Raw genomic sequence first — 16,551 nt, 5'->3', positions numbered from 1 at the left:
CAGTGAGCCCCAGGTGGATCTGGGAAGTAGGAGCTAAAGCACACCTTGGTTATATCCAGCGAGTCCTCAGGGCAGGGGCAAATGAGAGAATAAGGGGCTTGCAGGACATTGCCCTCAAGGAAACTTGTAGACCCGGCCTTCAGTAGAGGCCTAGACGGTATCTATCTACCTGTTGACATGGCCCAGCAATCTCATCTTTCCTTTAGGTCACTGAGTCACCTGCCCACTTGCCTGCTGCCTTCGTTGGAAGTCATCATGCCTCGGGGTAAGAATAGTAAGCATCGTGCCCGTGAGAGACGCCAGCAGGCCCAAGTTGAGCCCCAGAATCTGGTAGGTGCTCAGGCCATTGTGGGAGTGGGAGAAGAGTTCCCTTCCTCTTTATCCTCTTGCAAAGCTATTTCCTAAAGTTCACTTATTGCTTGGTCATATTGCAATCCACAGGGTCTTCAGAGAGCCACAAGTACTTCCACTGAGTCCATCCAAAGAGGCAATATAGATGAGAAGGTGGTTATAATGGTGTATTATCTGCTGTATAAGTATAATATGAAAGAGCTTATTAGCAAGGCAGAAATGCTGAGAGAAGTGATCCAGATGTATAGGAATCACTACCTTGAGATCCTGCAGAGAGCTGCTGAGCACATGGAGATGATCTTTGGCCTTGACCTGAAGGAAGTGGATCCCTACCGGCACATCTACATCCTTGTCAACAAAATGGAAGTAAGCTGCGATGCAAGGCTGCTGAATCGGATCGAGATTCCCAAGACAGGCCTGCTGATGGCTGTTCTGGGTGTGATCTTCATGCATGGCAATTGTGTTAGTGAGGAGCGAGTCTGGCAAACCCTGAATGTGATGGGGTTATTTAGCGGGAGGAAGCACTTCATTTTTGGGGAGCCTAAGAAGCTCATTACCAAAGATTTAGTGCAGCAGAAGTACCTAGTGTACCGCCAGGTGGCCAATAGTGATCCTCCATGCTATGAGTTCCTGTGGGGCTCAAGAGCCCACGCTGAAACCACCAAGATGAAAGTGCTAGAGTTTACAGCTAAGATTCATAATATGGTCCCCACTGCCTTCCCATCCTTATATGAGGAGGCTTTGAGAGATGAGGAAGAGCGAGCCCAAGCAAGAGCTTTAGCCAAGGCTCGTGTTGCTGCCCTGGCCAAGGCCCGCTCCAGTGCCATAGCCAAAAGTTCCTCCCGCTCCAAGAGAGTTTGAGGCAGATTCCTTACTTTGTTGTTAAAAAGAAGTTCACGTTCTAAGTAGTAGAAGGTTGGGGCGGGGCTGCAGACAATACTGTGCATAACATATTTGTGTTTTTGTGTTCTATGCAATATCTTGGAAAGTTTTAAAAATATTGTTCCTTTTAATAGAAGATTTAAGTAGCTTTGTAATCCAGATTTCTGAGTGATATTGTTCAAACACTGATGCTATGGGTGAGATCTAAGAGTAAGAGTTTTATTATTTTGTATAACTGGAAAAGTTCTACCTTACTTAGTAATTTGGAATATGATAACATGGCAATGGATGAAGCATTACTTCGGAAATATGAAAAACTCAGCATTGTAATAGTTGTGGTCAAGAAATTAATAAAGATAAAAATTCTTGGTTTCATTTATTACTTTTAGTTTGTTGTTTCATAAGATGATATATATATATATATATATATATATATATATAGAGAGAGAGAGAGAGAGAGAAAAGCTGGATATATTTAGCTTATTCAAGAACGTAGCAGAAATAATATTGTAATAAATAGACTTCTTTTTCAGTGGCCCATTTTTTTGTCTCCAACAATAATTAGACATCTAATCTTTGCAAAGCTCCCTGTTAGTATGGGGAATACTAAGGTGAACAAGAACCATTCCTTCTTATAGAATTTTAAAGTCTTGGAGCAGCTATGGTGTAAGGAATATTGTAAGATATCCCCTACAACTAAAAGGACAAGTCAAAAGATGGTGTGAGGACTTGGGGGTTTTAATCATGAGTAGTCTAAATACCCTGTGGCAAAGGGGTTTGAGACCTTGGGAAACTGCAAGTCCTTCAGTGGGAGGTAATTTTAATTAAGCTGGGTGGTGGGTCACGTGAGTCTGAGTGGTAGGCAGAGACTAAAATCTCAGATGCTCTGTCTCAGATTAAAAGACTAAAGCCTGGAATAGAAAGCTGCTTTTAGCACTTACTTCAAGATCATGTACAAAGCAGAGCAATCTTCACCTGGGGCAGGAATGGAAGAGGTCCGGTGTTCTTTTTCCAGTGTGGGAGAACACAGTCCACAAAATAGGTGATTTGTGTATATTATAACAACTGTGTTACTTATATGAGGTGGGGCTTCCCTGGTGACTCAGATGGTAAAGAATCTGCCTGCAATGCAGGAGACTCGGGTTTGATCCCTGGGTGACGAAGATTCCCTGGAGAAGGGCATGGCTACCCACTCGAGTATGCCTGGAGAATCCCATGGACAAAGGAGCCTGGTGGGCTATAGTCCCTGGGGTTACAAAGAGTCGGATATGACTTAGTGACTGAGCATGCATGCATAGTGGGTTTAGTGGTTTTATATGAGGTGGGATGCTCTGAAGCCACTGTGCTGGCAGTCTTTGCCCTGGGCTGGGAGAGACATAGTCCATCCAATAAATGGACATTTTAATTAAGTTCTCTGGAATGTAATTTGGTAAACTCTTTAAGAACTAGATTTGTGATGGAGGTAAAATAATTGCAAAGACAAGTATCTGGGATGGAAGGGAAGATACAAGGGAGGGATGGAAATAAACTCTGACACAAATTCCAGGAGTTTTGAGTTGTATCAAACTGGGTAGAATCACCCACACCAGAAATAAATAGCCTAAGAAAAATTATATAGCAAGTAACTTAGTTTAACATGCTAGACAACATATTGGCTGATTTCTTGTGCCATATCCTAGAGAGCTACAAATTCTATGTTATTTCCTGGATTTAAGGAAAAAAACGGGGGGTCTGTAGGTTTTAGGGGGAAAATAACTACAGTAATAACTAAAATTTAGCAAAATCCAATCAATGCATGCCAGATACTGTGCCAGTGTCTTATATAAGTCACATTCCAATATTCCTATTTACATGAATGTATGTGAACCAAGAGCAAGAAGACTACTTATCAAATCCATTTCACAGATGAAGAATCTAAGGCTCACAGAATTTTGCTATTTTCTTCAGTTCACCTGGCATGTAAGTGACAGAGCTGGGACTAGCACCCTGATCTGAATTCCTCTACAGCCTACACTGTTCCACCACTCACAACCTGAGGCCAACTTCCTATCTTTTAATTCATGTCTCTTCTCATTGCTGTATGGTATCTCCTGGGAAATACAAAAAGACATGGTACCAGATCCAGCCCTTTCCAAATGACATGACGCTTCCCGAGTTTTCCCCAGTGTACGCTTATGTCCGTATCTGGATCCTGACCTACTGTCTAGCTCTCCCCTGCTTCCTTTTGTAAGACTGTACTCTGCTCCCAGTGGAACAGAAAGCCCAGAATCACCCACCTTTCCCCTGATTTAGAGCATTCCAACTCCGTGCAGACATCCCCTATCTGTCCCATCCTCAGCATGGAATCTCTCCGAAAGCGGCAGCCCCAAGCACTATTGTTAAGCGTGGAGGTGAAGTTTAGAAGTCTGCTCATCTGCTCTGGGTGCTTCCACCATACTCAAAGTTTTTTCTCCAAATTGGCTTATGAGTAGATTAGGCACAGGATCTTCTGGTTCTTCCAGAGACAGTAAAGGACAAAAGCCTGGTGCACTGCAGTCCATGAGGTTGCAAAGAGTCAGACACAACTTAGACTAAACAACAAAATAAGGTTTTAGAAGGCAGATGAGGTTAGAAAAAACACAGAATTTAATCTACTGACTCATTTGAGACTGGCCACTGAATCTGCACACTGATGAGTAAGCTTAACTAACTGGCCAAGAACCAAAGCTTCCCTTATAAGTGGTGGATGAAGGACCAAGGAAGTCACTGTGTCACAACCATCTGCAGAGACTGGATTCTAACAGACCCTGTAGCCCTTCCAGGAGGTTATGCTAGTATTCCACAAATTGCCACAGATTTAGCAGTCAACAACAAGACACATTTATGATCTCACATGTCTGTGAGTGAGAAATCCAAGTTGCTTCTGCTGGTTTCTCTGTTCTGGGTTTCACAAGGCCCAAGTTAAGCTTTCAGCTGCCAGACCGCTCCTTAAGTGTTCTGGGAAGAATTTCCTTCCAAAACCATTCAGGTTTTGGCAGAATCTAGTTCTTTGTGATAATAATACCAAGGCCCTATTTCCTTGCTGGCTGTTAGCTGGACCTGCCATAGTTTCTCCAGGCCTCTCCCCAGTCCTCACATGTGGGCCCATATATTTTGAGTCAGCAATTAAACTGAATCCTTCTCATGCCTGGCATTTCTCTAACTTCCCTGTCTGCTGCATCTCTCTTCTGCAGCAAGCCAGAGAAAGTTCTCTGCTTGTTAGGTGTCATGTTATTAGATTTGGTCTATCCAGGTAATCCAGTATCTTTATTTGAAAGTTGGTTGCATAACCTTACCAAATCTGCAAAGTGCCTTTGGCCATGTAACATAACATATTCACAGGTTTCAGAGATAAGGGTATGGGCATCTTCATGGAGCAATTATTCAGTCTACCAAAAATGCAGAAAGTGTCTCCCCAGGAGACATGCCACCTTTCAGAAGAAAAAAGAAAAAAAAAAATACCATAATTTTCCTGACTCTTGTCTGTATCTGCCTCAGAGGAAAACCCTGGTTTTCCACTGTGCCTAAAGACACCTGTACAAGCGTTCAGGCATGTTCATCAGGTGATGGGCAGCAGAGGCTCACTAGTTGTGATTTTTGACCATGCAGCAAAAGGAAGAAGAGAAGTCTCAGTGGATTGAGACTACTCTAAAAGTAAGTGCAGAATGGTACTATTTAGTGACCAAAGGTGACCCTTCCCTGCTAAGATTTACAGTGTCATTTAGAAAACTGGGAGAAGGCGATGACAGAGGATGAGATAGTTGGATGGCATCATCGACTTGATGGACATGAGTTTGAATAAACTCTGGGAATTGGTGATGGACAGGGAATCCTGGAGTGTTGCAGTCCATGGGGTCATAAAGAGTCATACACAACTGAGAGACTGAATTGAACTGAACTGTATCTGAAAACATCTGTCACATAGTGGGCACTAGAAAAAGTTGGAGTGCTTCAAGGCAATTTTTGCTTTCTCAGAAACTTCTCCAAGAATGAAGAGGGCTTTTATATACAAATTGTAAGTGTACTTTACTGATAATCTCCTACTCTGTTTGTGGAGAGACTATAATGTGCTCATCACATTTGTCTTGCTCTGCTCCCTGGACACATGGGGACACTGAATTGTCCAGTCCACTTGTGTTAGAAAGGATTTTGTGATTACCCTTGCCACTGACATATGAACAGAAAGATGTTTGTTCTTTTCAGATCAAGGCATTTGACAGTGTGCTACCTCGATGCTTTCTGTTCAATTCAGCAGCAAACATGCAAAGTCTGTGTTGAGATATGGATCTGCATGGTGGAAGCAGCCTAGATCCTTGGGTTACCTGACAGCAGAGACACTGGCTAACTCAAGGCAAGCTTTATGTATAGGACAGAGAAACTTTTGTAGTGTTGTAATTCAGGTTTCAGGCTTCTTCCTACATTCCTGCTAGCTGATACCACATGAATAACATACACTACTATTTCTGTTGCCTGTCTTATTTAAATATACTAATTACAATAGAAATAGTGCATATGTTCTTGATGTTAAAATTTTTTGAAAAATATGGATAAATCCGAATCCCATTCTTTATTTCAATCTCTAAAATTCAGTCTTATGCAGAAGTAACCCTAATTTTTAAATGTTGTATTTACATTAAAATATATTCTGGGCTTTTTTCTTACATAGTATAAAGTAGGAAAATTCAATGTGAGTTTTTAACATGCATGGCTAATAATGTATGTATTATTTTGCTACTCATCCTTGTCACTTAATGAAATGAGTGCAGGATCTTTCCATGAAAGCAGGGATAGATCTATCTCACTCTTCTACTTCCAAAAATTCTAAAGTGTGTATGTGCCATAATTGACCATTCTCCTTCTGATGGGCACATATGTTGTTTTCCATTTATTGCTATAATTAATAGAACTGATACCAGCATCATTAAATATAAGTTATTGGGCAAATGTGGCTATTTTCTTATAGGAAAGACATAGAAATAAACATTGGATTGAGGCAGAAATACTGTGTTGATTGTAAGTTTTTATGAATATCACTGCTATTCTGTTTAAATAATATGTACCAATGTATACTCTCACATATTAATGTATGTGAGTATCATAAACTCACAGGCATTTTATTCAATCAATTTTAAACATAGGTCAATCTTTTATGTGAATATATATCCTCAATGTTATTTTGTATTTCCATTTTCTAATTATTTTTTGAAAACTATCACTCATTAATAAATTCCTCATCCATACAAAGCAGGATTTTTGCAAAGTATATTGAGTACTGGGCTATCTCTGGGTGTGTGTTTTTAAATTCTTTGTCAGTAAGATTCTTTCCAATTACTTTAAGAAGCAAGGATCTGGTTAGAATGACTAGATCCCTGAGAAGAGTCTAGACAGGATATCTTCAACTAGTAATGCCAAGAAGGCATGGTGGGTAAAGAAATTTCCAGAGTCCATGAGAAGGGTGACATACTAAACCAAGTCCTGATAGCCCAGGGCAGGCTGGCAGTCAGAGTTCTGAATTCGGAGTTCAGCACATAGTGGTAAAGGGAACAAAAGGAGAGAACATGTGGAACCTTGGAGGGTCGTGGACAACTTCTGCGAAAAGGCTTGGAAAATCTATGAATCATTATCAGCTTAAAGTTTTAGAGCAATCTGAGTGGGAAGATCTACTGGTTGAAATGACTAGAGATATGCCTGATACCCCTCCCTACCTTAGAATCCTCCTTGCTCACCGTCAGGCAGAGTACAGCTAGCTCCCCTGTGCCATTCAGTGATACTATTAACGAATATTGAGAGATACTGAGAGACGTACCCCTTATCACTCCTTTGGTGGTTCTGTGCATCCTGGCCAGTGTACCAGAACTGATAGCTGTCTTCATGCCTGATGACAAAAGCCATTTTCTCTGTGTACAGAGCCCTTGCAGCACTGAAGCTGGAGCTAGAACATTAAAAAATAATCTGGATGCTATCCCCACCTTGGGCTTCCCTGGTGGTTCAGACAGTAGAAAAGCTGCCTGCAATGTAGGAGACTTAAGTTTGATTGCTGGGTTGGGAACATCCCCTGGAGAAGGGAATGGCTACCCACTCCAATATTCTTACCTGGAGAATTCCATGGACAGAGAAGCCTGGCAGGCTGCAGTCCATGGGGGGTCACAAAGAGTCGGACACAATTCAATGACTAACACTTACCTACTTACTTATCCTTACCTTAGACTGCCTCCCTGGGCTCCTGAGTTCTTTGCAGCTGTAACGCAGATATCTGTTCAGTGGTCTGTTGCCACCAGATACTCTCTGGGGTAGACATATGGCCCTTGGTGTATAAACATTTTACAGATTGGGTAGAGAGAATCATTGCAAATAATGCAGATTGAAACTTTGGGATTCACATGTCTGTACATGCTCAGTCATGTCTGACTCTTTGAGACCCTATGGACAGTAACCCACCAGGCTCCTCTGTCCATGGGATTTCCCAGGCAAGAATACTGGAGTAAGTAGCCATTTCCTTCTCCAGGCGGTCTTCCTGACCCAGGGATCGAAACTGCATCTCCTGCATTGGCAGACAGATTCCCAGGTGGCTCAGTGGTAAAGAACTGGCCTGCCAGTACAGGAGTAGCAAGAGACACAAGTTTGATCCCTGGGTCAGGAGGATCCCGTAGAGTAGGAAATGGCAACTCACTCTAGTATTCTTGACTGGAAAATTCCATGGACACAGGGAGCCTGGTGGGCTACAGTCCATGGGGTTGCGAAGAGTCGAAGACAACTGAGCACATGGACAGGCGCATGCACACACACACACCTGGGAAGCTCACTGAACCTATTGATACTTTATTAGTAGCAAAAGTCCATACCTCATTCAGTTTTCCTTCATTTTTTCCCCTAATGTCCTTTTTCTGGCCCAATATCCCATCAACAATAGTACATTGCATTTAGACATAACTTCTCCTAGGCTCCTCTAGACGTGACAGTTTATCATATTTTCCTTATTTTTGATGACCTTGACAGTGTATTTTTAAGAAGGTCCTACTTTTGGTATGTCTTTGATATTTTTCTCATGATTAGACTGGCATTATGGGTCCTGATGAGGAAGGCCTCAGGAATAAACTGTCATTTTCATCATATCAAGGATACATTATCAACATGACTTAACAACTGATGATCTCACCTTGTTCACCTACCTAAGGTAGTGTTTGTCAAATTTCTCTACTGTATAATTACTCTTTCACTCTCCTTTCCATACAGTACTCTTAAATCACTATGTTCAGCCGACGCTTAAGGGGTGGGGGGTTATGCCCCTCTCCTTGAAAGTGGAATAGCTATATAAATTGTTTGGTATTATTCTCTACATAAGATGTTTCTATTCTCTCTGATTTATTTATTCAGTCACTTATTTATGGCAATATAAACTCGTGGATATTTATTTTATATTTTGGGTTATAATCCAATATTAGGTTTGTTTTCCTGCTCATGTTGTTCCATTGCTATTAGTCTTTTTGCTTCTAAGCCCTCTCAGAAGATACAGCTTAGAAAATGTCTGTAATGTAGCCCATCTATGCACATATATATATAATTATTTATATATCTGTCCATCTGTATCTATATTATAATTAATAAACTAATATTAATATAATATTATTAACTAAAGTCAATAGTTTACATTAGGATTCACTCTCTGTATTGTACAGGTCTTAAAGATTTTGACAGATACCAATGATATGTATCCACCATTACAGTATCATACAGAAGAGTTTCACTGTCCTAACATCCCTCATTCTTTGCTTTTTCCTATCAGAGTCTTGATATACAAATGGGTTTCTTGGAGACAACATACAGTTGAGTCTTTTTTATCTGATTTGAAAATTTCTACCTTTTAACTGGTGTATTTAGAGTATCCACATTTAAAGTGATTATTGATATACTTTTACTAAAACCTACTATTTGTGTAACTGTTTTCTATTTGTTGCATTTGCTCTTTTCTATATCCTTTGTGTGTGTCTGTGTGTGTGTGTTCTCTGGTATTAACTGAGCATTTTATGTGATTTTATTTTAAATAGAATAGTATTCAAATTTATTTAAATTCCTTATCTGGAAATTTCAAATTCTGTAAAGTTAAAACCTAACAAATGTTAACTGGATCAACAGTTACCACTAAACTATCGTGTTTAACTTCTAACTATTGATGATTGTTGATTCTGAGTGTCAGGTATATTGGGTTCATTTTACTCTTCTCTGTGTGGTTGTATATCATTAATAATTTCCCCAGTGAAAATTTTCATTCTAAATATCATATCTTTATACCACATTTTCTTTCTCCAGTAATCTGTTGATGAGAAATCACTAAACTCATTTTAATAGGTGTGCTGACCTTGATACAGAGACCAGATAATGACATCCCAAGGGAAAAAAAAAATTCACTTGAGCTAATCTCACTTACATAGAGGCATCGACTACAGTAAATAAATTTATGGCATATCTAATATAGAAGTGAATAGAGAGGCTGAGTTCAAGAAATGCAAAGCTATTATAACATTACAAAAAATTGTCAACTGGAATTTTTCGACATTAACAGATTAGAGGATAAACTGCATTGGATCATGTCCAGGGGTGTAGAAAAAGCCTTTGAAAAATACTTAACACCACAGTAAAAAACCTTTAGTAAAATAACATTTGAAGAGAATTTTCATTTCCTAAAATCTACAGCAAACTTAGATAAATGTGAAATGTTAGAAGCATCAAAGTCAGAAGAAAGACACAGATGTTATGGTACTATTTCTACTGTTTAAAAGTGGCCTGGAATACATAACTGGAGGAATAAGAATATCAAAATAAATAAGAGGAAGGAATATTGAAAAAAATGAAGTCACTCAGTCATGTCGAATCTTTGCGACCCCATGGTATGTAGCTTGCCAGGCTCCTCCATCCATGGGATTTTCCAGGCAAGAATACTGTAGTGGGTTGCCATTTCCTTCTCCAGTGGATATTCCTGACCCGGGGATCGAACCCAGGTGTCCAACACTGCAGGCAGGCTCTTTACCGTCTGAGCCACCAGGGAATCCCCCAAAATGGAGTTCGTTCTGTGGACCATATGGGGAACTAACCGGCCACTCAGCGTTGAAAAGACAGATAATAAATGGCAACAATAGGAGCCTTTAATTAGAAAATCCAAAGGAACCAGTGCACAAAATACTCAAGTGAGTAAGAGACTCCAAAAGCTGTTGTATATAAGATTACTATACCAAAATTAGGAGACTGGCCACACAAAATCAATAGCTAATTAGAACAATTAAATAGAAAATTTAACAGCAGCAGCAATATCCAAAACTTACCTAAAAATAAATTTAACAAAAATGTACACAATTTTTTAGAGGCAACTATAAAAATGTACTGATAGAGAAAAAAATCCCAAATAAATAAAGAACACTAGGTTTATTCATAGGGGAAAGAATACTGTAAATATGCCAATTCTCCTTAAACTATTTACAAATTTACTACTTGCTCTGGAGGGAATTGTGACCCCCCCCCCCCCCCCTAATTCATATGCTGAAGCCCTAACCCACCCTTGTGATTGTATTTGAAAACAGGGTCTTTAAGGAGATTATTAAGGTTAAATGAGGTCATAACAATGGGGCAATAATCCAATTAGGCTGCTGTTCTTAAAGGAAGAGGAAGTGATACTAGATATCACTCTCCCTCTGTGTATTTACAGAGAAGAGTCCCTGTGTTCAGTTCCAGTTCAGTTCAGTCACTCAGTTGTGTCCAACTCTTGCGACCCCATGGACTGCAGCACGCCAGGCCTCCCTGTCCATCACCAACTCCTGGAGTTCACTCAAACTCATGTCCATTGAGTCAGTGATGCCATCCAACCTGTGAGAACAGCAAAAAGTCAAGAGGAGAGCTCTTACCAGAAACTGAGTCTGCCAGCACTTCTAACTGGAATTACTAGCCTCCAGAGCTGTGAGAAAATAAATTTATGTTATTAAAACACTCAGTCGGTGGTATTTTGTTACAGCAGCCTAAGCATGTTTTTACACTGCTTCATATGTAGCTTCCAAGATGGCAAGCAGACTTGGGCTGCTGTTTCCTAAACTCAATCCTGGAGAAACTATAAAAACCAGAATGAAAAGAACAATACCAGCAACAAAACAACATAAATGAGAAGCCCCTGGGAGAGACTAAGTCTGTGTTGAACTAGAACCTGAGGGTGGGCAGGTGGGGGCATGCCCTGAAGTTGAGACAGGTCTGTAGCCTGCAAGAGAGGCAGACAACAGGATAGGTTGGAGGAAAGATTTTAAGATTCAGCATGTGGTTTCTTTCACTGTGACTTGGGACCATGGATTTCTACTGCTTCACTGAAGGAACCTGAGGCATCTCCTCAGAGCCCATCTGACAGGGTGGCAACCAAAGTTTGGTGTTGTTTTTAACAGTATGAGTCCAGAGGCTGTGCAGTAACCACCTGAAACCTCTTTAGAGGATGAGGACTGATATTTTTTTAAAAGTTACTATTATGATCAAATATAAAGAATGAATCACACTTAACAAGGGTAGGTATTCTTTCATGAAAAAAATGCATACATACACCCACTTACTAGCAATGTAAATATATTTCTTAGTATGAATGAAAGTCAAAAACTAAAGTGGCCACACTGGACTGTGCAATGTTAGTAATATAAAAGATCTGAGTCTCACAAAATTCTGTAACTTATCCTTAGAAAATAGAACTTTTAGAGTAGACGTTTCCCCAAAGTCTACGTATGGCTGGCGAACAAATGGCTATGGGCCAATGTGCTTTTTCTCTTACGGCCTACTGTGTGTCCTGGGAACCTGCCTTGCACTGCAACTTTCCCGTCTGATATCTAGCCTGAAAGTGAGAGTGAAGTCGCTCAGTCATGTCTGACTCTCTTTGCCACCCCATGGACTGTAGCCTACCAGGCTCCTCCGTCCTTGGGATTCTCCAGGCAAGAATACTGGAATGGGTTGCCATTTCCTTCTCCAGGAGATCTTCCCAACCCAGGGATTGAACCTGGGTCTCCCGCATTGCAGGCAGATGCCTTACCGTCTGAGCCACCAGGGTATCTAGTCTAGGACTTAGCTATTTGCTGTAAGGTTTGCAGTAGGGAAACAGTTCAGAGTTTTCAGAGAGTTAGTATTACCCAGGAAGCCTTTGAAGAAGCAGCTAAGAGGACACCCTACTCCCTGCCTCCACCTTGAGGAATGATGCAAAAATCTCCGCCCCACTCCCACCCCCACATAGAGAGGGACCCGCACACAGCCTCGTTCCTGCTTTCACTCCTGGGAAGCCCAGGGCAGAGCTGTCAGCAGGAGGTACAGGCTGACTTCCACCTCAGAGTCTCAGGTCTCTGGAGGGGAGAGGCGAGGCTTAGAATTGCGGGAATACGTCTCCCTAGAACGGAGGTGTCATCACAGAACTCTGCTCTGATCTGCCATGCGCAAAGAGGCTCGTGGCATAGCCGTTAGGCCCAACACCCTCTACCTTGAGGTCTCAGGAAGTGAAGCCTTTGATCTGAGGCTAATGGTCTCAGATCAAAAGCGGAAAACATCCCGGACTTTATTTGGAATTAAGGAGAGGAGCCTGAGCAAGGACTAAGGGTACGCTAAACCAGGCACACACACTCACTGTCCCTGTGGTCTCTCCTGGGAGGCCCCGGGTCGGGCTGTCAAACTACGGGAGGGAGGGGTCTCGGTCTGGTGGAGGGGAGGGGCGGGGCGGAAGTGCTGTGTTGGAGCGGGGGGGGGACATGAGTGACAACTGAAAACCCTAATAGTCCAAGACAAAGGGGGTCCCATCAAACCCTGCGCCTGTTGTCAGTTCTGGCAGGCCCCAGCAGGGGTCGCCAGCTAAGGCTTTCCTTCATTTCCTCCTCAGGGACGGGAGGGTCTCAGGGATGGAAGGCCATTTTTGAAAGCAGTTTAGCTTCAGAGCAGCAGAGGGGAGGATGGCCGGGCCCTGCCAACAGTTGACAGGATGATTCTAAATGTGAACTGTGAAGGAGTCTAAGGGGGCAAGCTGATCAGGGAGCCCTGTGGGTTCTAGAGCAGTAACCTCACACAAACCTGCAAAGGTGGTCTTGGTTAAAGCCAGGGAGGAATCTCCCTGTTGAAGGCACTCACAGCATCTCCTCCCTCCTCCAGGTGCCCTCATTGTCTGTCTTCCTGCCCACACTCCTGCCTGCTGTCCCTGATCTGTGTCATCATGCCTCGGGGGCAAAAGAGTAAGCTCCGTGCCCGTGAGAAACGCCAACAGGCCCGGAGTGAGGCTCAGCATCTCCAAGATGCTCAGGCCTCTGCAGTAGAGGAAGAAGACTTCCCCTTTTCCCCTACCCCTCCGCTTAGTGGCAATGTCCAGAGCTCTCCTGCTTCCGGGTCAGATAGAAAATCCCAGGGGTCTGGAAGATCCCCTTCCACTACCACTACTTCTGCAGGTGCTTCATGCACCAGATCTGATGATGGTGCTAACAGCCAAGATGAAAAACCAAGCACCTCCCAGGCATTACCCAGCACTGAGTTTTCCTGTAGAACGCCTCTAGACGAGAAGGCAATTCTGTTGGTGCAATTTCTGCTGCGTAAGAATAATCTGAGAGAGTCTATTACCAAAGAAGATATGATTAAGCATGTCATTAAAAAGCACAAGAAGCACTTCACTGAGATCCTCAGGAAAGCTTCTGAGCTGATGGTGCTGGCCTTTGGCATTGAGGTGAAGGAAGTCAACCCCACCACTCATTGCTATGCCCTTGTCAGCAAATTTCAGCGCACCAGTGATGGCAGGCTTCGGGGTGAGGAGATCATGCCCAAGACTGGCCTCCTTATGACCATCCTCTGTGTGATCTTCATGAAGGGCAACTGCGCCACTGAGGAGGATGTCTGGGAGGTGCTCAATGTGATGGGGATATATGCTGGAAGGAAGCACTTCATCCATGGGGATCCCAAGAAGCTCATCACCCAAGATCTGGTGCAGGAAAGGTACCTGGAATACCGCCAGGTGCCCAACAGTGATCCTCCACGCTATGAGTTCCTGTGGGGCCCGAGAGCCCATGCGGAAACCAGCAAAATGAAAGTTCTTGAATTCTTGGCCAACATTCATGATACGGTCCCCAGTGCCTTCCCATCCTGGTATGAAGAAGCTTTGAGAGATGAAGAAGAGAGAGCCCGAGCCAGATTTGCAGCCATGCTTCGCACCAGTGCCCTGGCCAATGTGCATTCTGGGGGCAGTGGCCGACACAGCTTCTCTCACCTGCAGTGAAATCTGAAGCATTGTCCTGAAGTAGTGTGGGCACCTGGAGAGATCACACTGCATAGCATATTTGAATAACTTACAGGTTTATGTTTTGTTGTTGAATGTTTTTAAATGTTGCTTAAAAAATGTTTCAAATGTTGTTTAAAAAAAAAAAAAACTTTAGTTCAGAATCTAAATGTATGAATGATATTGGTTACATACTTAATGCTGTTTATGAAATTTAAGAGTAATAGTTTTGCTATTTTGTTAAATTAAAAAAAAAAAACCTTCCATCTTTTTTAGTGATCTGGAATAAGAAAAGATAGCATTGGAATAGGCATTTCCTTAGAAATGCAAAAGAAATTAGAGGTAAAATAGTTGGGATCAAAAAAAAAAATAGAGAAATAAAAGATGGTGAATTCTTGGTTTCCCTTATTCCTTATATTTTCCTGTTTTGTAAAATAAAAGTTATATACCTGAACTTGCTTTGTTTATTCAATAATGTAAGAGAAATAAAATCATACTAAATTGTTCACTGTTGTTTCCCCTTAAACATTAATTGAGCAGTTGCTCTTTGCTCCATGTTAGTATGTATGGAGGTGGGGGGATTAAGAAAAAGAAGGCTGAGCCTTTCCCATTTGATTAAAGTCTAGCAGCAGCTATCATATAAGAAAGACCATGAGGTGGGATGCCTCTAAGACAAAAAAGACAAGTGAAAAGAAGGATGATTGGGGTTGGAGGGGAGGGCCAGATGAGAGCACTCAAGGATAAATGTCCTGAGACAATACAAGCTGGGGCCTTGGAAAAACCTCAAGTTCTTCAATGGGAGGTGATTTTAAGGGGTGGTGGGCCAGAGCGGGTGTGTGAGGGTGGTGAGCAAAGGCCAGACCCTTGGGTTGTGTGTCTCAGAGTTGAGCAATTAAGCCTCGAAAGGAGAACTGCTTTCAGCAGTTACTTTGGGATCATGGATTAACTAGAGAGAAATCTCCACCTAGGGAGGGAATGGAAGGTATCCTGTGCTCCTGTTCCAGTGCCAGAGAATACAGTGCACAAACTAGGTGTTTTAGCCACGTCATCACCAAGGAGTTTCTGATAAATCAGGGTGATACTTCCTTGAGGTGGGATGCCAAGAAGTCACTCTGCCCATGTCACACTCTCTGCCCTGGACTGGAAGAAACAGAGCCTGCCTCATTAATAAGGTATTTTGACTGGGTTAATTTGAGTACAATTTGGCAAGCCCTAAGGGAGGGTTTCCCAGGTAGCACTACTGGTAAAGAACCCACCTGCCAATGCAGGAGATGTAAGAGATTCGGGTTCAATCCCTGGGTCAGGAAGATCCCCTGGAGTAGGAAATGGCAGCTCACTCCAGTATTCTTGCCTGGAGAATCCCCATGGATAGAGGAGCCTGGTGGTGTGACCATAGGGTCGCGGAGTAGGACACGACTTAGTACATAACAAGGCTTGATTTTGGTAGGGGTTCGACAAATGAATGGAGAAGGCAATGGCACCCCACTCCAGTACTCTTGCCTGGAAAATTCCATGGGTGGAGGAGCCTGGTGGGCTGCAGTCCATGGGGTCGTATGAGTCGGGCCAGACTGAGCGACTTCACTTTCACTTTCCACTTTCCTGTATTGGAGAAGGAAATGGCAACCCACTCCAGTGTTCTTGCCTGGAGAATCCCAGGGACGGGGGAGCCTGGTGGGCCGCCGTCTATGGAGTTGCACAGAGTCGGACACGACTGAAGTGACTTAGCAGCAGCAGCAGCAGGTGAATGAAAATGGGGTGATCTGGATCTAAGGCAGCTGGGAGGGAGAGAAGGAGTTAGTTCTTGACACACATTTTAGGAGCTTTGAGTTGCATCCAGATAGGGAAGAGTCCCCAGTAGCCAAATTAAATAATAGAACCTCTATGGGGCATGATCTACCAAGGTATGTTTTCTTATTAAACAGAATTATTGACTGACGTGGTATTCAGCATGCCATAGTATTGCATATTTTCAGACATCTCCTGGATTAAAGCAACGGCAAAACAAAACAAAAATCTCAGCAGGAGGGTTGGTATTATCTGGGGTCAAAAAA

General features: G+C 42.5%; 2 protein-coding genes across 2 annotated transcripts; both read left to right on the top strand.

The window, feature by feature from the left end:
* Positions 1 to 255: 255 nt before the first annotated feature.
* LOC102272438 (melanoma-associated antigen B10) lies at positions 256 to 1,212 on the top strand. The gene is made up of 2 exons (XM_005891420.1): positions 256 to 330; positions 442 to 1,212. Exons 1-2 carry the CDS (start codon positions 256 to 258, stop codon positions 1,210 to 1,212), a joined length of 846 nt encoding a protein of 281 aa, XP_005891482.1.
* Positions 1,213 to 13,453: 12,241 nt separating this feature from the next.
* Positions 13,454 to 14,500, top strand: LOC102273592 (melanoma-associated antigen B10). The gene has a single exon (XM_005891423.1). The coding sequence runs from the start codon at positions 13,454 to 13,456 to the stop codon at positions 14,498 to 14,500; it is 1,047 nt and encodes a 348-aa protein (XP_005891485.1).
* Positions 14,501 to 16,551: the final 2,051 nt, after the last annotated feature.

This window comes from Bos mutus, chromosome X (assembly GCF_027580195.1).
Source record: "Bos mutus isolate GX-2022 chromosome X, NWIPB_WYAK_1.1, whole genome shotgun sequence".
In the NCBI taxonomy this organism is placed as follows: domain Eukaryota; kingdom Metazoa; phylum Chordata; class Mammalia; order Artiodactyla; family Bovidae; genus Bos; species Bos mutus.
Note: the sequence above shows the minus strand (reverse complement) of the source record. Positions and strands in the feature narration are given on the sequence as shown.

Coding starts and splice junctions, on each gene's coding strand:
- LOC102272438 (XM_005891420.1), top strand. CDS start 256: ATGCCTCGGGGTAAGAATAGTAAGCATCGTGCCCGTGAGAGACGCCAG. Junction 331..441: donor AAGTTGAGCCCCAGAATCTG/GTAGGTGCTCAG, acceptor TGCAATCCACAG/GGTCTTCAGAGAGCCACAAG.
- LOC102273592 (XM_005891423.1), top strand. CDS start 13,454: ATGCCTCGGGGGCAAAAGAGTAAGCTCCGTGCCCGTGAGAAACGCCAA.